Source organism: Melanostigma gelatinosum, assembly GCF_949748355.1.
Source record: "Melanostigma gelatinosum genome assembly, chromosome: 10".
NCBI lineage: Eukaryota > Metazoa > Chordata > Actinopteri > Perciformes > Zoarcidae > Melanostigma > Melanostigma gelatinosum.
The window spans coordinates 24,610,876-24,634,315 of NC_136643.1; the positions used below are offsets into that span (position 1 = coordinate 24,610,876).

The 23,440-nt window shown below is 44.6% G+C and overlaps 1 protein-coding gene across 1 annotated transcript in view; it reads right to left on the minus strand.

The window, feature by feature from the left end:
* The window catches only part of cntnap5a (contactin associated protein family member 5a), a gene marked incomplete at both ends in the record, with an annotated part of 74,416 nt that overhangs the window by 37,684 nt on the left and 13,292 nt on the right, over window positions 1–23,440 (minus strand). The window contains 6 exons of the mRNA XM_079276659.1: window positions 1,304–1,447; window positions 3,127–3,311; window positions 3,693–3,896; window positions 7,762–7,909; window positions 17,523–17,716; window positions 20,288–20,398. Coding sequence (XP_079132785.1) covers window positions 1,304–1,447; window positions 3,127–3,311; window positions 3,693–3,896; window positions 7,762–7,909; window positions 17,523–17,716; window positions 20,288–20,398 — 986 coding nt within the window. The remainder of the gene's footprint in view (window positions 1–1,303; window positions 1,448–3,126; window positions 3,312–3,692; window positions 3,897–7,761; window positions 7,910–17,522; window positions 17,717–20,287; window positions 20,399–23,440) is intronic.

Below are 23,440 nucleotides of genomic sequence, written 5' to 3' on the forward strand. Positions count from 1 at the left end.
AGACCGGCTAAGGTCAGAGTCCCATTAGTCCCGTTGCCTGCAGGGCAGCACACAGCAATCACAGCTCTTTGACTCTCAATGTGATTCTCTCCCATCAACCTCAGGGAGATCGTCCCATTGAAATTCCATTACAGCTGCCATCATGACAGCCTCGCAGCCTCTGTTGTCAGCGAAGGCCTTTTAACGCAGCAATCAGACTTTAAAGGCAGACGGTGTCTCGGATGAGATGTGGCGTGTGGATCTTTGGCCGACCTCTCTGATTTGTGTAGTGGTGTGGGGGGGGGGGGGGGGTTCAAACGAATCCATTCGCACACTCTGACTTAATGACATTGTAGTTAGGATCACAATGGATGTCATGATTGTTTTTAGCGTTATTCTCTCCTTGCAGGTTCTGAGCAGAATGCCTGAAGAGAACAATGTGACGCAGCAAGGAGAAATAGTCCGTCCGCCATTTTAGTGCAGAGAGAAATATCTTAATTGCTATCGGACCGCCATGACACCTTTTACAGACATGCATGGTCCCCAGAGGATGTATCCTCATGACTTCGGTGATCTGCTGACTATTCCTCTCGGACCACCGTGAGGTTAACATCTGCGGCTTTGAGTTCAGCCGTCTCTCGTCGTCAGCCTTTGCAGAGACTCCAGTCTACACACTTTACCACTAAACCATAGAGTTACACTGAATATGCAATATATGTGTAAATTGATATTGTATGTGTGCTCTTGTGCACATTCTGTTTCTTTGTCTCTCTCTTCATACGCCATCAAATCGGTTTCCATCGCCGCCACTGAGACTGCTGTGTGAGATGTCTTTCAAATGGAGAAGTGGCGCCTCACATCTCGGAGCTTTTGAAAGCAGGAATTGTATTTCCCAGACGGGAAGCACGAGGACGACACTGAGCTCAAGGATGGACTCAACCTGGGTCTACATGTGGAAAGCTGAAGATTTCATCTCTGTCAGCAGTGGAGCAGACCAACAGGTCGACGTTGACTTATCGCAACGTAAAAATAAAGCGTCAAATTAGATAATCTAGAAACAATATCACCATTAAAATAATGGTACATTTTATTCCACTACATTCATCTGTAATGACTAGATGCCTTCATGTTTTACCTGCTAAATGTACATGTTGGTACATTTTGTGGAAATCAAATTTAAATTTGTGAAAAAAAAAGAATATTGGCCGACATATTGTTCAGATTTTCAAGAACTAAAATATTGATATTTACGAGACAGATCTTGACAGATAACATCTGATACATTTCACCGTGCTGTTGGAACACTGAACTCCGTGCCACTCACCACGCTGTGTATCTGTGGCTTGCGTCTCTTCGCCAGGTCGATGACGTTGATCCCGTTGTAGTAGAGGTTTTCCACGCAGCCGTGGAAGTTCTTCCTCAGAAAGGTGCCCGGTTTACCCGGCAGCGGGATGCCTCCGAAACTCAGCTTTGATGAGAGGAAGTGAGAAAGCAGCGGCGGCGCTCTTAGCATTCGATGCAGAAATCGATCCAACAGAAACAAGTACACAATTCTATGCTGTATTTATAAAAAGGAATATTTACATAACATGAATTTCACCTTCTGTTCTGTATGTTAAAACCATCACAGTCTCAAAACACACATTCTCACAAGTTGCACAGCTGAGTCAGTGAGAGAACAACACCCACTCGCTGGACCCGAGCATACACCGCAGAGCCACTGTTATGCGTACAGTATTCTGGTCATGGTGTGGCGCATGCTGTTTAGTTCCACCGAAGGGAAATCTTAATGCTACAGCAGTTTGGGAAATAAGTTTCCCTTTATTCACCTCGACAATGCTCCCCCGTGCACAAAGAGTGGTGCGTGAAGAAAAAGGTTTCTACCGATTTTGCAGTGGAGGAACTTGGCTGGCCTGCACAGAGCCTATTACACCTTTGGGATGAACTGGGACTTGTGACTGTGAGCCAGACCTCAGCATCACCCAACATCAGTGCTGGACCTCAATAATTCTCTTGTGACCGAATGGAGGAAAATCCCTGCAGCCAGGTTCCAAAATCCTTTTGAAAGCCGTCCCAGAAGACTTGAGGCAGCAGATTAATGGCCTTTTTCTAACCGCTGTCGAGTGTCCTCACACGACTGCTCAATCCAGGAGGAAGTATGCATGTCGTATTTCAACACCGGCTGGAACTGTGCAAATTCAAACTGCATCTCTGAAGGTGATTTTATAAGGAGTACACCCTTAGCTCTCCATTCTCATGCGGATTAAAATAACTGTGGCAGAATTAATATTAGTCATTCTGCGTCATTTTTCAAACAATGGGTTCTTGATTTTAGAATGAGGCTTCTGATTCCAGCCGGCAATCGTCTGTCGCAACAATATTTGATCGTTTCACATCTCTATAAACAAAGCACGTGTGTGCAGAATCTGTCGACAGGATTCTGGTATCGGAAGCACTCAGGTTTCCATTTGTGGTCCGAATAGTATTGACCAACCATTTCCCAGCAGGCATGTTGAATGCAGGTGAACAGTCCGTGTGGAGAGTAAGAGAGGATCTGGGAACCTATCGGCTACCGTCTGATGATGATTTAGCTTCTCGTGGTTTAACGTCTGCTTGTAAACTGGCTCCTTGTGAAACAATCCGGTTGCACACATCGTCTCTCAACTCCAACTCCAGTCACCGACAACTAGCAGCGCACGGAAGAAGAAGTCTTGGCCCAGATATCCGCTGGCTCAACCGGAAAACCCCAGAAATACAGCCTCTTGCCCCCAGGAGATTATTACGAATCCCTTCACCCCTAACCCATCTCACTCCTCATGCCTAAACCTGACCAGTGCACCCAACGACAGAAAAGAGTCTGTGCAGCCTGTTAGTCCTTTGAGACAACACAAATAACTCATCTCTGCAACATTTCTCTCTTTTCCATCGTTCATAACAGAGACATTCCAAACATGCCGTTTCCCGAGCTCGCAGTGAGTACACAGCCTCTGTTTACTGAGGCACTCCAAGGCTCCTGACTAACTCCACTGTGCTCATCACTGTGTTATCAGTGATCGGGTTGTCTGGACTTCACTGGATGAATTCGTCACGAGTTATATTCAGGTTTACAAAGCTGTATATTGCGAGTGAATGATGGCGTGGACTCACCTCGTAGTCCACCTCCAGTGAGTGCCCCTCCCCTTTGGTGTGGAAGTGCTGCGCGTGGGAGTCGACCGTGAGGTTGACCTGCTTGTTGAAGCGCTCAATGTGAACGGAGTGCCACTGCTGGTCGTCCAGCAGGCTACCCACGGTGATGGCAACGCGGCCGCTGCTGAACCTCAGCCTGCTGTCGTCTGCAGAAGCACAAAGGAAACGGCAAGGAACGCAGTGAGCAGCTTTACGATGCATTGGTGTAGAGTCAGCTATAGGTCAACCATTTGCTGGTTTAAACTCTTCAACTTTGCACATTTTCTGTTTATCTCTTTTTCAGCATGTTGTGATTGAAATGCATTTGCTTGGAAAACAGCAATCTGACTTAAAGACAGATATTGTGGCCTGACAAATTCAGCAATTTGAAGACATCTTTGTATTGTTGTGTCACTAGAACTGAGGTGAGATGTAAAAACACCTCATTGCCGTAACACCTCTCAGTCCTGACTGTGAGACAAAATGCTTGTGGAAATAAAAAAAAAAATAGATTTTCGAGAGGGAGAGGCTCAGAGAGCGCAGTTCACCTAAGTTGAGGTAGAGGTCCAATCTTCCGCGGTGCAGCTCCAGGGTGATGTAATCTCCTCTCTGCCCCTCTCCGTGCAGCAGCACGCCCTCGGCCTGGTGGCTCTTGAAGCGCAGAGAGATCACGTCCTTCACCGTCGACATGGACTTCTGGTTGAACCGATACAGCAAGGAGCTTCTGCCGTCAAAGTCTGCCACGTACGACTCTACAGGAGAACCACAGCACCTCGTATATCAGTACTGCAAACTGTACTTCCAATAAGTGATGCAAAGAAATGTTCTACGTGATTTAAAATGTGCTCTACTTGGTCACACTTTCTATGATGCCCAGGTCTATAATGCATTATAAACATCTGCTTTTAGAACGGTGTAATTGTAGTTATAAGTAATTCATGAATATGTATTTAATAAATATTTAGAAATTAATGTTTTTTTTTTCATTTTATGAGAATAATTTTAACAAATTGAAAAGCATTTTTTAATTACATACTCAAGTGTCATGATTCTTGATTCAGTTTTCATGCAAGAATCATAGTGTATATTAATAACCCATTATAATATTGTAATAATGCATTATAATCACTATTATTATAATTATAATGAGTATTTACAATATACAGTATTATCATGCATTATATACAAGTGCCACCCACAAGTCTGTTAAATGTTGTCACCATCCAGTCACTGTCTGGAAAATTGCTCTCATAATTTAGTCTGCATTGATTCATGAGCGGAATGCAATCTGAACATTTTCCAAATTATCTGCCAAACATTCATTTTACTATTAACTGTTAATTACTAAATCACATGCATGTTAAAACACAAGACAACCCCGAATGGATAATAACAAATGAGCAGTGTGTCATTAAGAGGAGTGTGTTCAGAGTCTGGAGATGGAGTCTTTGTGGGGGGGGGGGGGGGGGGGGATTGATCGCATTGACGCGAGCTACAAGATTTAGTGTCGGCAGTAAAGATTCTCTGGGGATCGATATCCGCCCGTCCCCCAGAGACATGACGTTTAATTTAAGGCATAGCATGCCCACTGGCTGCAATGTATGAAATTAAATGAATTTGAACACCACAATAATCCATCCAGCGTCAGCAGCATCGCAGCAATCAAACAATTAAAAATGTGTTTAAAGTAGCAGAAGCCCAGTATTTTCAAAAGTGGAGTGAAAACCAAACAGATATTTTACAGGAGACGTGCAGCTCAATCCAAAGGAAGGAAATAAAAGAGTATTGGACCCAAACTTGTCATCATAATGAGAAGCTCTCTTTACACTCTCCCTGTGTCACTCTCATCATTCATGTACAATTGATTTCAGGGTGAACAGATCTGAGATCGGCGGCGTTGTCGGTGTCACCTCTATATAATCCTGCTTCAGAGACACACTCCCGCAGACACACTCACGCAGACACACTCACGCAGACACACTCACGCAGACACACTCACGCAGACACACTCACGCAGACACACTCACGCAGACACACTCACGCAGACACACTCACGCATACACTCCCGCAGACACACTCCCGCAGACACACTCCCGCAGACACACTCCCGCATACACTCCCGCAGACACACTCCCGCATACACACTCCCGCAGACACACTCCCGCATACACTCCCGCAGACACACTCCCGCAGACACACTCCCGCATACACACTCCCGCAGACACACTCCCGCATACACACTCCCGCAGACACACTCCCGCAGACACACTCCCGCAGACACACTCCTGCATACACTCCTGCAGACACACTCCTGCATACATTATCCCGCAGCAGAAAGAGTGTGACCTTTCTCGGGTCTGCCGACGGCAGATTAGCTCTTTCTGTAACATAAATCATCCATCAGTTGTATTGTGCATCATTCTGTATTTTCAGCGGTTTATGAGCAGACGCATGAATCAACAAAATGTATAGACTAATGGAGGAGCAGGGAGTACGAGAGGCATCTTGGGTTGTATACCTGCTTATTGGACATGATTATGGTGGGATATTCTCACAGTGTTTCCCAGCACATTAATCCAGCGGCTCATCTAGTTGGTGCTGCCTCCCCATGTGTGGGAGAGGTGTCAGTGGATCCTCATTACGTGTGTTTTAAAGCATTGTTCAGCAAACTGGAAGTCTGTGTCACAGACTTCCAGTTTGTTTTAGCATCTCCTTACGATTACATGGAGAGAATTATTTACCTGTCATCTTCTACGGTGGTATCTTTTCAGACAATAATTGTCTTCAAAAATTCATGATCTTTGTTATTGTTGTTCTCTAGTATTATTTATGATTGTGTCCACTCTCAAACATTGACACGGTTTTCTGTGAGCAGGGTTTTGTCCTTGTGTTTTTCCGATTCTCAGTTTCCCGTGCGTGCGCTGTGTGTTCCTGTAGCCGTGCCCTGCATTTCTCCCCTCGTACACCTGTTTAGTGTCTAGACTCGTCAGCCTTTTTGTTGCCAGTCCTCGTGGTCTTGTTATAGCATTTCCTCCCTCATTCCAGTTCCCTGCCCACTCCAGCTGTGCAGCATCTCGTGATTAGCAGCACGGGTGTTCATACCCGTCTGTTGCTTGAGTTCTTTGTCAGTTTGTCTTCAGTTGAAGCTGCCTCGGTGCTCCTCGTGACCTGCCTGCCTGAGTTTCCTGGTATCTCTGCTTTGTGTTCCTTTGAGAGTAAATAGTTTCTGTGTCCTGCCTGTTGCTGTCTCTGCATTTGGGTCCACCTGTCTGCTTCAAACGATGACAATGTTCCCAGAAATGGCACATGCCAGCTACCGTATTTTGATTACTTGTTCTATCTGGCGTGTGCTTCAGTACTTGAGGCCAGTGTGAGTCACACTTAGTACTTACTTTGTCCTTAAGTATTGATTTGATACCAGTGTTTTAAAAACAAAAAAGTGACCCAGACATAATTCCCTCTCACATATATTGTAAATTGCTGTGACAAAAATCTCCCTTAAACAACTGTTTTTCGCTAGAAACTACATTTTTACAAGATGGCATTTAAACATCCTCATAACATTGTAGTTTACTGTTGCCCAACTCACTGAAGACAGCTTGAGCGCGTCATAATGGAACTCAATGCAACCTCCGTTAACGTTAGCCGTTAGCTCAGTTATTTAGCCAAGCAGCACTGTGCTGCCCACCGGCTGCTAACGGCTAACAGCTAACGCTAAGTGGCTCTCCTGAGTATTTAAACAAGGATTTGTTGTTCACAATGTAGCATTGACCACAGGTGTGTTGCACTAGTTTGCACATGCTCAGTCACGATCAAGCAGGGTGCATGTATCGGGTAGCAAATGACAAGTGTTGTTGTTGTTCCTGTGTAGCATAAATGAGCTGATGAAGTACAACAATGACTCACATACTCACCGATACCCAATCTCGTATTTTAGGCTAAATCTGAAGTATGATGCTCATTAGCATCACATTTTTAATATGTGCGTGACGTGGGACACCTTCTATCGTGGCAGAGAGCAATGATTCAGTGATACGACTCCCAAGTCAACACTCATATCATCCCGAGATATTAAGTATTCAATTTGTGTTTTTTTTACAATCAAATTGGTCAATTCTGAATACAAACAACATTTCATATCATGAGAGAAAGAGATAAGTAATTATAATGTTGGTGCTAATCGGCCCGCTAGCACGAGTGAGAGCATTAACAACATCAGAGTCAGAACAAGCAAAGTAATGACCTGAGCTGCGTCGGGCATCTTTCTGCCTCATCTGGCTCCACTTTGTGTTTTTGCAGGTCATCGAGGTTCAATTACAAATCATTCCGTATTGTGCATCAAGAAAAGGAGCCCCGCTCAACTCTTTGTTGTAATTGTTGCTGGGCGGTGATCATCCCCCTGTATATATATGTTTCAGAGCCGGCCTGTCGGCTTCTTGATTAGTCATTTCTCTGCTGTCTGGAGTATCAAACGGCGTGTTAAAAGTAAGTGAAGAGAAAATGGCTCCCTAATTACTCTCCATGAAGAGAGAGTAGCTGCAGGTGCATAAATGAAGGAATCCTTCTAGGTGGTTTTTTTGATGTGTCGACTGAGTGCTTTCGGAGTGCGTTACTCACTGTAGGAGCAGCCGTACACCTCCACTCTGAGGCCCATCCAGCCGCTGGGGTTCCAGTCGAGAGGGACGAAGCGCAGGAAGCGCGTTCTCACCGGGTGGGACAGCTTGTTCTGGACAACGGCCTCCGAATTCACATTCCCGACAAATCTCTGCAGGAAAACAGAGCGACAAAGATCGATGGTGGTTGTGACCGAGGGCTCCGCTGAGAAACGAGAAAACGACCTCCGATCCAAAGTGAATCGTCATATTTTTACCAGTCTGTTTATTTAGCTGAATACTTGAAATATAAGCACAATAAAAAACAATCCTCAAATAGCACAGACAACAACCAAATGCTGACACGGCGAGGCCAAGGGCAATGTCCTCTTCCTATCCTTGAACACACTATTTGATGTAAAGTGATGAGAATCATCGTGTGGTGTGGAAATATGAGAATATCCGTTCAAGCAGATTCCACGCGAGCAGGAGGAAAATTCACCACGAGGCAGCCGGGGGGCAATAACGGCTCTCGTATTGTGTTTTCTCCCTGCAGAGCTAAAGAAACCTCTCTGAGTATATTGTGAGATGTCATTCTTCTTCCTTCTATTCCAACCCCTCCTCAACCCTCTCTCTCTGCCCCACACAAAGCCAGGGGACACAAACCAAGAGGAGAGAGAGTGAAAGATGGGTTAAAGAAATGACATCTCCTCTCAAATGACTGATTACCAGCGTCTTCATAACTGATAGTAGGCAGGTGACATATCAGATCAATAAGGGCTCCATAGAGAAACAGAAATATACATCATTGACAGCGGAGCTCCAGGCTTCTGTGGACAGTTCAACACATTCAGACGAAGCCAATAATACAGCCAATAATACAGCAGAGACACATTTACCAGCGGCACACACGACCGTCCGGTGCCTGCAGAGCGCCGCGAAGCAGAAGCATCATTAGATGCACCGGGATGCTGCTACTTGGTAGATAATCAAGGCGACAGCGCGACTGTTGGGCTGTTATTGTGATTTATGCCACCGCTTCCCCCATTTTGAGCGGAAATTATTACACGTGCACCGTTATTCACGTCCGCACAGGAGGGATGAAGAAATGGCGCGTTGGTTTTATACGTTCGGTCAAAGCAAATGTATTACTTTCCCACTAAAAACTGCTTTTAGAGCAAAATAAATATGTGGGAACCCATTGGCCTTGAAAAAAAACAAACAAGCCATACGTATTCATGGCGCTTATTCTAATTCACGTTTTCCAAATGCTTTCAATCAAAACAAAATAAAATGTGTCCATCAGTGTTTATTGGGGGTGAGAAGGGGATGGAGCTGATGAAAGCATGCTGCTGTGCTTGTGACACAGAGCTGTGAGACACGCTGCAGTGGGAGAATATTTGATTGTTCCGCATTCGAAATCTAAAGCCTTTGTGAATGTGGTTGATCTTCTTCATTGTGGGTTGAAGTGATTTGTCTGGCAGTGATGGAAACATGAGCACGTGAGGCATGGCACGACGTCGTCTTTTTCCCCCATTGGAGCCCTGGCCACTATGAACCGGCGACTAAGAACAGAAATACGAACATGTCTTCGTCGAAATAACCAAAACCAGTTGGCAGAAAAAAGGTGTGTTCATTTAGGACGCCATTGCTAAATGAAGGTAGATGTTTAGTGCATAGTTCTGTTAGGGGGGTCTGGGGCCCACAGGGAGCAGGACTCAAAAGCAGACTCAAGGCGAGGTAGATAGGTTCCACGTACAAGTTCTTTACTTTGATCAGGGTTCGTACACAGGAGAGGCACAAAGGGAAATATCGCTGATACGCTCCTCAAACATCTCCGAGACAAACTGGCACAGGACAAGGAGGAAACACAGACTAAATACACAGGGGAACGAGGCCCAGGTGGAAGCAATGAGGGCGGGGCTTGTAATCACCCAGGAGGACGGCACACGAGAGAGGGGGGGTGTCTGAAACGAGAGACAAGGTGAGTGATAGACAACACAACAGGAACAGAATGTGGCAACAAACACTACCCAGAAGGTCTAGGCGTAACAAGTTCATGGGGGGGTTATGAGACAATAGGCCCACCACCTCACATATGAGCAACACAGACCTGATAGTTGTTTAGCCTCATCTGTGTCTCTTTCTGTGTGATTTTGTGTCTCTTTGAAGTCATTTTGTGTCTCTTTCTAACTTTGTTTTGGTCTTTTATGCTTATTTTTGCTTGTGGTTGTCTCTCTTTGTGTCTATTTCCAGTTTTTATGCATCTTGTTGTCGTATTTTTTGAGTCTCTGTAGTCGTTACGTATCTCTCTGTGGTTTCGTGTCTCTTTGTAGTTTTTTGTTGTTTCTTTTATTGTAATTTTTGTCTGTGGTCATTTTGCCCCTTTTTTAGTCTCTTTGTGTTTCTCTTTGCAGTTGTTTTGCATCTTTTTGTAGTTTTCTTATGTCTGTTTGTAGTCATGTCATGTTTATCTGTGGTCATCTCTGAGTCTCTTCCTGGTTGCTATGTTTTATCTTCGAGTGTCATGTTGCACATGTTGGGCCCCTCGGCCTGTGCTCGGTAGGCCCGTTCAACTATCCAACCATGTCAGTTTGGTTTATTGCTTGTGAAACTCCACTTCTTCTTATTTGTGTTACAATCATTAAGCCCGTCTTTCCACTCAACTCCCAGCTGAATATCTGAGAAATCTAATGAACCAAACAAACTCGGATGAAGGCTGCACTGCAGTGATTCTAGCTGTTCATTATCCAACAACACTTACACACCTCAGCGTGAGCCATTAGTATTCCAGAGTGATACCACGACAAGAACACCACTGAGGCTGTCCCGAGTATGACGGTTGTTTTTGTTTCCTCTCTGGAAAAAAAATATTGCAACCGAACATCCTGTGTGTTTCAGCCGGGAGATGAAGTAAAGCCCTGGGGGCAGAGCAGCTTTTCAGAGGTCGGTCCTTATCCACATAAACAATCCTCACCCCGCTGTGACTTCATTATTTCTATTCATGCATCGGTCACTGTGGAACAGTCTCCCTCCCCATTCATTGAGACTCTTTACTCTTCCTCTCCGGTGATGAGCTCCCTCGAGTCACTTTTCCTTTGTGTTGCATGCAGCACAGATGCATACCTTTATTTTAATCAATTCACTGGGGGATGAATCCTGCTGCCGGCGTTGAATACAGTATGTTCCAAAAGGTCACTGGCCAGTTAAACAGCCTCAGGGAACAACACGGTGAGCGAGCTGGAAGTATGTGACCTTGCGATGAAAATGCTGGAGTAATCCCTGACCTCCCGTCTGCCGGCCAGACGTCCTCCGACCGGGACCAACAAGCCTTATATGTCTTCTTTTTATGAGCAAGTAGCAGAGGATACGCTTTCTGTTTTTGTTACAGTTCGGGTTGAGGTTTGATTAAGATATCTGTTTCAGTTTTGTCAAGAGACTACAGCTAAACTAGCAGCCCTGTGAGGCTGCACAGTGACGCCCTGAGAGCAAAGTCCCAGTGAAACGGAAGTTAAAGCGGCACGTTTTTTCCATTCATCTCCCACTCGTCCTCCTCCTGATGTAACAACAGTCGAGGGACGTGTGTGTGTGTGTGTGTGTGTGTGTGTGTGTGTGTGTGTGTGGAGCCAGCTCTCCTCTGCAGCTCCGTATCACGCTAAACTCCAAGCAAGCCCACTTGTTAGCAGTCCAATCAAATCCAAAGAACTTCATTTAAATCCCCTTCATAACCGTACACCGCTCAATTATTCTGTTTCACTGTGAATACGTCACAGTACAGAAGGCAAAGGCGCTCTAACGTCCGTTTTACAGCGGCTTTAACGTCAGCATGGCGGGCGCTGTCCAGGGTGCTGATTCTGGAGCCGTCCTGGGTATTCACCAGTGGGCTCAATGCTGATCCTGCTGGTGGGGAGTAATGGTGACTAGTTTGCCTCGACCAGCCGCATTAGTTGCCTCACCTCACAACAGACATATATATACACATATATACACACAGGTATTTTGTTTAATTAAAATGTATTTTCCTTGTGCATTCTAGTAGTAGCTTTTGTTTCTGTGTTGGCTTCAGCAACATAATATATTAGGTTTTTGACGTTACTGGTAAGTGTGTGGTGTACATCGCAGGCACCTTGTTCACAATGGCAAGGTTAACATGGCGATGTCTGCTGTCGGAGGTATAAGGTTGACCGTGAACATCTCAGGCTGCTTTCACACCCAACCTGTTTGTTTCGGTGAAGCAGTCTCCCCGGTTAGTTGGGCTGGTGTGAAAGCTGTCAATTGAACCCTGTTGTGGCGCAAACAACCAAAACCGAGACGGCTCGAAAAGGTGGGTCTCACTTCCGAGCAGACTGGTGCGGTTTGTTTGTGGTGCGTGAGAAGAAAGGAACCAACCACAGGATTTTATGATAGCAGATACGTGATTTTAGCATGATTTCAAAAGCTTATCTATGCTCATAAATCCATCTGGTGATTTTGAAGTCTGTTCAGGGAGCGATCTTATTATAGATCTGTCTAGGGCCGCTTATATAACCTGTTTATGCAAATCAACACGTTTGGACGTCAGTGTTGGTATTTTCCCTGATTAATGGATCAAGAGCTCTGAGAACTGCTGTGCTTGTATTTGACTCTGTGTACTGAAATGCAACAGAGTATAACTCTTTCCCTCAGTACAGACCAGATGGGAGTGAAAGCAGCCTTATCGCAGGGTGTTAGCATGCTAACATTTGCTCGTTTGAACTAGACACAAAATGCAGCTGAGGCTTATGGGTATTTGGCGCTGGAAGTTTTAGAAAAACTGAAATTATTGATGTGATGACATCACAACAATCGCCAACGTCAGAGGGATTCTTCCTCTGGGGACCTTGAACATCCGTACGCAATGTCATGGCGATCCACCCAACAGTTAAGATGTTGAACTCAAAACCACAGATGTGAACCGCTCGGTGAAAACTCCAATTCAACCACCAATTTCATACACATAATGACCAAACGATTGTTTGAATTTCCTTTGTGATCGGGCTGTAAAATAGTCCAAGCGCAGTCATGATACAATCATCAATCATGCAGACCCATTTTAATCCTTGTTAGATTCCCATCTACCTGAACAGCTAACAAGCATGGAAATGAATGTGCAAATTCCTCCTCCCTCCCGGACAAGAATTTGTTTCACACGCTTATTCACAGCCGCATTAAAAATAGATTTTATGAAAAAGGTTTTTCAAGGATAATGAAGGTAATCTGGAACGCCCTGCTAGAATACATTCCTCTTCCCACCTATGAATATTTGCACAGAGCATCCCGCCCACTCGCCACGGAGCGGATTGTTAATATTTTACAGGGAATTAAGTTACAGCGGGATTTAAAACGGGTGCTCTGCCATTTTTAAAGAGTTAACTTTAAAAGTACCATCGAGTGAAAAACCTTTTTTTTCACATTTGGAAAGGCGTTGATGAGCTGATAAAAGACCACATTTCACCTCCTAAATGCTTCTACAGACATGAGTTATTTCCACAGATCTTCTCCCCTGGCTCTCGCTAATTGGGTTATTATCAGCTTGTCGAGTCGAACCATCATGTCGTTCCACGCCTTCCTCTTGTACTTTGTAAGGCTCTGCTCCCACAGTTTACAGGAGCAGACAGTTGAAGATGCGTTAAAGCCTTCATGGGATTTCATTTGCATTCAGTTTTTACTTGTTTTTCAGTGTTTGAACTCAAGAGTGAAGACGCCCTTTGAACACTTCGATGCAGAGCAAGATATGTCCATAGATACGGATCAGTTTACCAGAATATCTGATATCAATATTCATGGTCCTCAGAGGATGGCTGCTATTGATGTTGGTGTTGGTGATTTTGTTTCTATGGAAGTTAACCCCAAATCTGATTTGATATATATGTAGAATTACACTATATATATATGATATTATACGATATTATATTACACTATTTATCATATCTTAAGCCATATTGGTTCAGCTGTGGATCAGGGTCTGTTTTTTCCATACCATGCCAGCAGGATTGTCGGCCTTCATCCCCATTTATTTTATTTTTTTGAACAGAGCTCATTTTTCAGCGGAGCTCATTTGGCTCAGCCTTAGTTAAAGAATGGCTGAGAGCGAGCAGTCATATCAGCAGCTGCCGCTCTCTCATTAGTCCCCCTCAGTTCAGTGTCTGGCAGTGAGCCGTTACCTTGGAGCTTCTCTTGTTCAAATGCCAGACGGATGTGAGTAAGTCTCAGCCAAAGGTCTCGGTGAACGCTGTAGTTAGTCAGCTTGAGTGTGAGTTTCAGAATAAGAGATTTCGGACGAATTGGCTGACATTCATCCTGCGCTACATAAACCATACTGTAAATCCAAGTTCACATGAGCACCACAGATGAGACGGGGGGCTTAAATCGTCTTTGTGAGCGTGCATTAAGCACCAGTCGATATAAAGCTCCGTCACGCCTGGTCTTAATGCTTGACAGGTTTTGGAGGACGACGCGTGTTATACACCGCTGAGTGCTACATTAATTTCAACATGTGAAACTCTTGCAGCCCTCTCTCTTGTCTCTCTCTCACGGGTCACTTCCAAAAGGTTACAGCTGCAGGTCACGTTGGTATGACCTACACACAAAGTCCTCATTTCCCGTCTCATGAATAGGAGCACAAAAGGTTCTGTGGTTTTTAGAGCCGTGGACATTTCTGTCAATGCTAAGATGCATTGCGATGCAGACGTGGATCTTCTTCCATCGATGCATTGACAGACGAGTTTGGTTTCACTCCAGCTCAGTGTGAGTCTTGTTTGCTCGAGTGTTGCTGTCATATACTGTCACGATTGTTTCTCTCCTGTCTCTCCTCTGATCTCTGTGTTTCACCGGGGGCGGAGCTTAAACACACACTGTGAGCTCAGAGCAGAGAGACGACAATAAACCAAGTGAGAGTAGAAGAGCGACGAGTGAGGAAAAGTCTGCTAGCCGCTAAGCTAATTCATGCATTTTGTATTTGTCACTGCATTGTTCACACTTGTAACGCTTTGCAGAAGGATTTATGTTTTACTTTTGTAATGTTTATGTGCCGAGGTGGCTCACACAGATACCGGCGTTAAAAATGTGCAGCTTTTTACATTATAGACTGCTTTTAATAGAGTATTAACTGATGAAAAATGATGATATGCAGTAATATAGAAAATTGAGGATAGGATACAACAAATGGTTGTGAATTGAATCGTAATTGAATCGTGAGTCAGTGGATTTAGAGTATTTGTTGTGGACTATTTTCAGCCCAAAGATAAATACACACCCCGTGTGTGTGTGACAGTAACAACATGAACGTTTAACAGAGCTTGGGCGGGGGGGGGGATTCTGGCTTGACTAAAGGGGTTCGACCTGTTTCAGAGTTGTCCGAACTGTGTTGTTAAAAAGCTAGCAGTGCTCCTTGTTTCTCCAGATGGCTTAGTGAACGAGTCTCAGAGAGGCTTCCAGGTAACACACGTGGTTTCCAGGAAACCTGGGGCTCAATTGTTCCTCACCTTAAAGCTTTGTTTACACTCGCACCTCAGCCTCCGCAGCACGCACAAGGCGCTGCGCTGTTTGTTGCAATGTTCTCTGGAACACCAGAGGGCGGTCAAACAACATGAACTGTGAAGAATCTTGCTGCGTTTCGGTTTTGTCTGTTTCTCTATGAATTTTAACTCCGTTTCAATTTGAGATTTTGTTATTTTAGGCTGCCTTGAAACATCTGGCCGGGGACAGCAGATGGAAATTAGCCTCTCTGGCTAACTCTGGCTCACTTACAGTGTAACTGTTAATCAGTGTGCATTGTCCCTGAAAAATAAATTAAAAAATCAAAACGACAACGAGCGTAATTATTTGCTAAAATGTACATTTTTAAGACTGAAACATGTTTTTTAAATGTATCTCTTTCTAGTCGTCTGGCTTATTCGTTGTTGTCGTCTTTGTTTATGGTTTTGCTTTGAATTTGGTTGCGTTTGTTAGTTTGTTTGTAAAAATGTAATACAATAAGTGCAAAAAAACCAACCAAATATGTTTTATTTTATCTCTAACACCTATTTTCCAGTAGATTTGTTCAGAAGATGGAGGAAGATAAAGTCATGACGTACACCCTCACGTCTCTGTGCTCTCTCCTTTCAACACAATGAAAAATACAAGCGCACGCTGCGGCAACGACACACTCACGCTAATTGGACTGCCAAGGATAAAAACTCATAAAAAAAACATTCAACAACTTGTCAGCAGCCTTTGACATAACTGGGACAAACACAATGAAGGAGTAATAACGTGTGCCAACATCAGCCTATTTTCTTCGACCTCGAGCGCCTGCACAGGCTGGCATAACACGCTGTGACATTACATGGGGGGGCGAAACAAAACGGTATACAATTGCGCTGACACCAGACACTCCCAGCACTCCCAACACCTCGAGATGTGTGGAGAACAGTGAGAGGATGCGTCATCGGACCCGTACCTGCAACGTTGTCAATAAATAGCTCCACAGAGAACGGAGCGTGGAAGAGTGACGACACCTCTCGTGACAGAAGTAAATGTAATTCTTAACCGTCGAGATTGCTCAACTTCCACTCTCGTGTCTGCGCGTTAAATATGGAGGCAGATGAGGGAGTTGATTGGCCGTCAGAGGCAGAGGGGAAACGGTTAGTGTGGCTCAGAGCTTTTCATTCTGTGTGTTCGGGCTTGAATCGGGTCGAGTTTGCACCAATTTCATGTTTTCTTTTCAGTTCATTCTGCTGCTGTTTAAGAATAAAGTGTTTGTTAATAATAAGCGTAACCGTACCCGACTCCCACTTAATTAATGAGGATATATGTAGGGAGGTAGGGCCTGTATGTTTTTTTAATTAGCTACTTTGTTACCTTCATTCTACTTTCATCTTACAGTTTTTAATTGTGCCTGGAATTTGAGCAGGAATAGTCGAGCTGTAATTAATAATCTGCTGATTTGCACAATTTGAAAATCAGCATTTGAGTATTGTGTTGATTTCTCACTGCTGTTTGACGATGGTGTCACTCTGACAGGAGCCTTGAACAGACTCCCAGCTCGTGATCCTCACTAACGAGGAGAGATGTGATTTTATTCATCTATTGAAATATCTTTAGACAGCGTGTGGGTTGAGCTGAACATTCAGGAGTCAAAGACTTTAACCTGCAATGCAATTTAGTATATATTTTATAGATTTATAGATATTTATTCACTTCAGGCTTGAACAACATCTGTGCAGGATAATGTGGAGTCGTACCAGATGTTGAACTAGTCTGCAAATATTTCCTTTAAGACCACAAGTTGTCTTTGTTACATTTGGGTTTGCGTAATGATTAAAGCTTGAAGCGTATTAGCGAGCTCTGAACAGAGCCGGGCTAGCTTTCCCCCTGTCTTTATGCTAAGCTAGGACAACTGAATCCCGTCTGTAGCGCCATACTTCAAGCAAACATATGGGAGCGGTATTAATCTTCTCTTCTAACTCTCATCAAGAAACATAAGAACAATTCCCAAAACGTCGACTCATTCCTTGAATCAAAAACAGAATGAAACCGTTTCTTCTGTTTCTCAACATTTCCATCCAGGATTGTTGAATTAAGCAAAATAAAACAACATAATATCAGTGCTTGGATTCAGTTGTTAAAGGTAGGCTTAGTAATGTCCTTAATCATTCTAGTCGGGCTGAATGTATTGATTGGATCATTGTTTTTAATCTAGCGTACTATTGCTACTCAAGATTGCCAACTCCAGCTTTAACATCAAACCTATGGTGAATCAAACGAAACATCCGTGGGCCGACTCACCCCGACGCCGTCCTCGTGCCTGTACTGCTTCCAGGCTCGGCCCGTGTCACTGTAGAGCAGGAGGTAACTGCTGACCCAGTCCCAGCTGTCAAAACGTCCCTGCGTGGCCACAGCCGTCACCTCCATCTGCTCCCTGAGGTCCACCTGGAGCCAGGGCTCTTGTTCGGTCACAACGGGAGACCAGCCTCCTGCTCCTGAGGGGGGGGGGGGGGGGGGGGGGGAATACAGGCAGAGGGGGTCCGTCAAACACCGATACTGTGGATATGGACAGAATGAACCGTGGACCGGTGTGTTTATGCTAAGTCACCGCTCAAATTGCAAAACAAAGTCCTGATGTGAATACATGGAGGGAGGGTTCGCTTCCTGGTGACGTTGCACTCCAGCCGACCCCGTGGAGGTCAGACACCTCACTTCTTGGAAAATAGCTGATTCATCTTGAAATGTGTACAGCCGGGCTCAAGAACTGATGAAGAGCAGAATGCTGCTAGCTCAACACGTTTACCTCTGTTCCACAAGCTTCCTCTCCACAATACGAAGTGTGTCTGTCATCATGTCTCTGAAAACTGAGATGAATCAATGAAACTGGGCCTTTTCTGTTCACATCATCTAAAAAAAATACACCCGCTAGTAATATTTCAGCACCTTTTCTACAATCTCTAAAGAGTTGTCTTGTTAGCATATATGTCCACGGCTCATTGGTGCTGTAGGTGTTCCCTTTAATTCCAGAGGAGCGACTAAGACCAGGGCCGCGCACAAGGCGGTAAAAAAGGGAAAGCTGTCTGGGGCCAATCCTAAATAGAAGTAATAATGGCGATGGGTACTTTGGAATAAAAGATGCAGAGCTGCTGGAATTCAAGTAACAGTTGGCTGCAAAGGTCAACATCTGGCATAAGTTTCCATTCTATTCTATTCTATCTTGAACCAATGCTGTTCAGCATCAACCATTGTTTTCCGTTGTTCAGCGGCTGTGGCTCAGAGGTCGTCTTCCAATCGGAAGATCGGCGGTCTCGATCCCCCGGATCCTCCGGTCCATGTCCATGTGTCCCTGGGCAGGACAACGTTTCGCATTTTAGACGGGAATGAAAGTAAAAAAATATTCAGTTTAGAGCCAGGAGTCGCACCACTGCGTCACATGTCACGCTTGGCCCAGGCAGGCTGGACTCCTCCACCACTGTCTTCCTGTGTTGATGCCGGTAGACGTGGTGGGAACATACACATTTCAAATGCAGTCGAAAGGTTGATATTAGCATTTTTTAATGACGATGAACTATAATTATTCTTCCTCCTCCTCCTCAGCACAACAGCAGGAGATCGACGTCTGCTGGATTCTGGTTTTGATTGCCTGGTTCCACAGGCTCAGCTGCTGTTTGGCCCGACCCTCTTTGCTGAGGCCTTACTTACAAGAACAAACAAAGCATTTATTGTTGCTTTATTACAATGTATCGCGTTTCATAATGAGAACCCCCTTATCTGGAAAATGGTATGACATGGTTTGAGTCTTCCTACACAACCGTTCACGTTAAACTAACTATGCAGTCATTTGTGAAGCGGATTAGGGGAGGGGCTAACAGATAAACGACCATGTTCCATGCATCATACTCGCAGTGCATCTAGTATTGCAGTAGTTTATTTGATGTTTATTTGACTTGTGTACACTCACACTTTAGTTCGTCTTCTATGTTTCTGATTTCTATGTCTGTGAGTCACCAGCGCCGGGGAGCGACGTCTTGTCAGACAGGAGCGACGTCTTGTCGTCCCTAAAGCGGAGCTCTTAAGAACAGGAAGTGCCAATCAGAATGTACAAAGCAGCCGCCACATCTTGGGGGGGGAATGTATTTCTTTCGACTGTCAGTTTGTTGGTTCTTTTCTTTTCTTTTCTTTGTAGTTGAGGTCGTAGTGTTTGTCTTTGTTACCCTTTTGTTTCAAAAAGCCAGCATTAATGTTCCCCTTTATGATTGTTTTTTATGTATTTATGTGTTTATGTTCCCCTTTATGATTGGTTTATGAGGTCAGTTTGGTCTGTTCAGTTTATGTTAACACAGTCGTGGTTAAATTCTGTTTAGTTGACCCCCTTTATGGGCCCAGACCATCGTGGCGTATTTTGTAAATTGCTTGTTTTCTGTAAATAAAAGCTTCTTTTTGAATCCTGGTGTGACTGCCAGCTCTGTCCTTCACGGGCTTTCTCATGAAAAGATTGAGTCACTTTCTTTGCCATCCAACTGCTCCTGTATTTGTATAGCGTTATCATGAAATGTGTGATTTAGTTTGAACCAGGAGAGCAAAATTAATCAAAAAAGCAATTTTCTAATTACAGTAGTTAGTAATTAGTAATTAGTTTGAAGGCAAAATGTGTGTCAAAATATCAATTTCATAGTAAATATTGTGGTTTCCTGACATATCATATCCTCCTCATCTTTGTTTGGTACACCTCCCCGCAAAAATAACACCATAATCATTTTAATATGCTTTCCAATGAAAATGACAACACTGATCATTCCCTCGAAAATCATATCGCAATTGAAGTGAAAATAATAGAAATTTCATATTTTTGCACACACAGCCATGTATTTCTCACCTCTTCACAACAATAAAACGGCGCCCGACTGAACAACAACGTGTGCTCAATGCAGCAAGTCGTCGCACCTCATTGCCACTTTGTCATTGCCTTAAAATAGAAACGGCCCGTGTACCCATCACACAAATACCGCAGGAGGGCGGCGCGTGTCTGATGCATGGAGAAATAATGAATGCTGCCTTGTACTCACCATCTCTCCTGTTGAGCTTGGCGTTGTGAGCGGCATAACTGACCGAGGACTGAGAGGAGCTCTGAAAGGATGATTGTGGCAACGTGGACGCCAGAGGGCCGTTGCAATTATCTGTGAAAGAAAACAGAGAGGCCATTAACTTCAACATGTTGACGTGCTGTGTGGTTCGTGGAAGGTATTTCACATGCAAATCTGACTTGTTTGAACGGTTCTGAAAGGGCTTTTCACCGGTCGCCACGCTCGGATTTATTCAGCTGACGGACATAATAGAAAAGATATCTTTGAGGAGTTAAACATGGTGGTTCAAAGTGCATCTTTACCTGTCGGTGGAGTTTTAAAGCAAGATGGGGGGAGGAGGGAGAGGGGGGTAAATAACAGGGCTGACTCACTTATCCAGTTCTCAGATACCTCAAACACTCTATTAACCCATGCAGTGACCCTTGGAAATAGCACAGAAAACACTGCGGCTCCCTTTTGTGTACGCGTGTGTGTGTGTGTGTGTGTTCTTTTTTTAATCCCACAGTGTGAGATTACATCACGTCCAACAGGCAGGAACAGATTAGGAGTCCAGTGATCTAAACCTGCCACTCTCCTCTACCCCCGACCCGCCCTGCCCGCCACAATAAGAGCAGCGAGTCGAACAACAAACAGCCTCTCGTGTCTTTGGCTTCACTTGAGTGCAGAGCTGCATTAAGGCCTGCATCTGAGTGCATGATGAAAACTGGCACCGGCCTGATTACAATTATCCCGTACTCTCTCCGTCAGCGTGCGGTTTACTCCTCTGAGTGCGACGGGCTTTTTTTTTGTTTTTTGGAAACTACTTTACTTGGATTTCGGATGGATTCGGAGCACATCTGGAGTGGCAATTGGCCATCCATCTGCTAGACAAGAGCACGACGGAGCTGACAGCATGAGCTCGTTCTCCTTTTGGGCGTCCCACCGAAATTTCGACTGACCTGATTTGGCTGCTCTCAGATCGCTTGCCAAGAGATTTCTCTAATCCTGATTTCAAGTGTGACTAAAGTGGATCAAGCTGTTTAGTCCAAGACTCAAATTATGGCTGAGCTGCAGTTGCAGATGTTCATTGGGGGAATGAGAACAGCGGCATGCCAACTTAACACAGCACTGCTGTAAACCGGGGGGTCATTATGCAAGCACAGCACTCACATAGTCTGTCGAAAGACTTCCGAGTCCCCCTCTTGATCCCTTAAGGATAACGCTCAACCCTCCCATCTTCTTTTTAATTTCTTGTACGATGCATCTCTGGTGACAGTGCTGATTTACACGACCGTGAACAACAACCAGACCTTCACAGCTTAGAGAAGGCGAAACAAAACATTTTTGATGGCACAACACAACAGGTTCTCACCCCCAATTCGTCAAATATGGCAGCTTGGTCAGTGGCCCAGCGGTTTCAACTTTAACGCGCTTGGTACCACTTTAGCGTCAATTTTGGTGTCATGCAGGACACAGACACCGGCCTTCTGGGTGAAGGTCCTGTGTCCACAGTTTGACGCGTAGGGCCACCGGGCCGACCCTTTGATGAGTTGGGAGTTAGAACGGGCAGCACATGTCCTCGCAGCTGACTGCTGACTGCGTGAGTGCAAAAACGTTGCGTCTTACAGACTCCGTTGTTGTTTACAGATTTGGTCTTGAGCCAAATGCCCGGCTGTCAGTCTGGGAGACTTACGGATGATTTGCCTGCAAAGCTGCTCCTTGGCCTGCGGGATAACTGAAGATCCTCTGAAGCTGACTCGCGATCTCCAGGCAAGGCTCAGGGGCTTGGATCTGACAGCCAAATGAAGCCAGACGCACGGACACAAACACATGCACGCAACTGCGAGCGGAGACGGAACGCGTAATCTCTTTTGAAATCTTAAGTACGCCAGCTGATATGAGGAGCTCTCACTTTCAGTCACAGGAGTGCCGGGATGATGGGGGGGTTGTTTTGGTGTCCCTTGGGTTTGCAGCCCACCAGAGGTTATCACTGATTGTTTTCTTTTCTTTTTGTAACCAAAACAGACTCTAAAGAGAAGCGCCTGCACACCGACCCCAAGCCACAATCAAAATCTATTCCAGCACATTTGTGGGCTCAGTTTTACATTAAAGCATAATGTTTTATTCTGTTTGCTTATCACATGAATAAACACACTCTCACCCTGCTCTCTCCGTTGCTCTCAGCCATAAGCTGATTGGTTCCTACTGCTCATGTAAATATTTAATAACGACTCAAATATATTTCGTTTAATTTATAAAAAGATAGTTTTTTCCGAAGTCAGCTGCACCGTGGTTCTCAGGAAATGTTGCTCGAAGAAGATCTCGTTAGAGATGCACTGATGAACTTCTGAGCTGATGTAAGTTGGCCAACACACAATGTTCTGTTGTTCTTATTTATTCCCCTTTTTGTGGCGGGGAAACAACATATTTGTGTTATTGTATAACTGCTTTAAAGGCCTTTTTTATCTGTTACCTTCTTCACGAGAACAAATGTTCAGTACGTACACAGCCCGACAAAAAACCTTTTTGTGAAACATTAATTAAATATAATTAAATGTAGAAGCAATTAGAAGCATAAATAGGTCTTTCTTTCATCTCTCATGTTTTTCATACGGAGTGCAACGTTCTTGTCACTGATCTCTCTCCTGAGGCCGTATAATCATAATCCCACCCTGCCAACATGTCTATTCACACGGCACCCATTGCCCAGCCACCTCGCCAGACAAACGTGTTGGCATTGTACCTTTCTGCAAGCCTGGGAAACGTTGAAAGAAGATGTCTGTCAAAGCAAGCAATGCATTCCAATGAGCGACATGCAGGGCGAGGTAGGAGGTAGATAAGAAGCAGGAGAGTCCACTAACAGTGGGTAGGACACGTGGGGGATGGCTCAAACAAACACAGGACTTTCACCCAGGAGACCACTGTTCCTGTCCTGTGAGAAACAAAAGTAAATATTGACTTTACGGAGCATTACTTAGTCCGCTAAGGACGGTTCTTATTTACACCTGTGGTACTGTTGTTACGCTAGGTTGATCTTTTTTCTAACCAATCACTTCCCCACTTTAACCACATGGCATTGTCCGCATTTACAAGCATGACACAAGGCTGATATGTATTCACGAAACATATGTCTGGTTCAGTAAAAGTCGACATTCA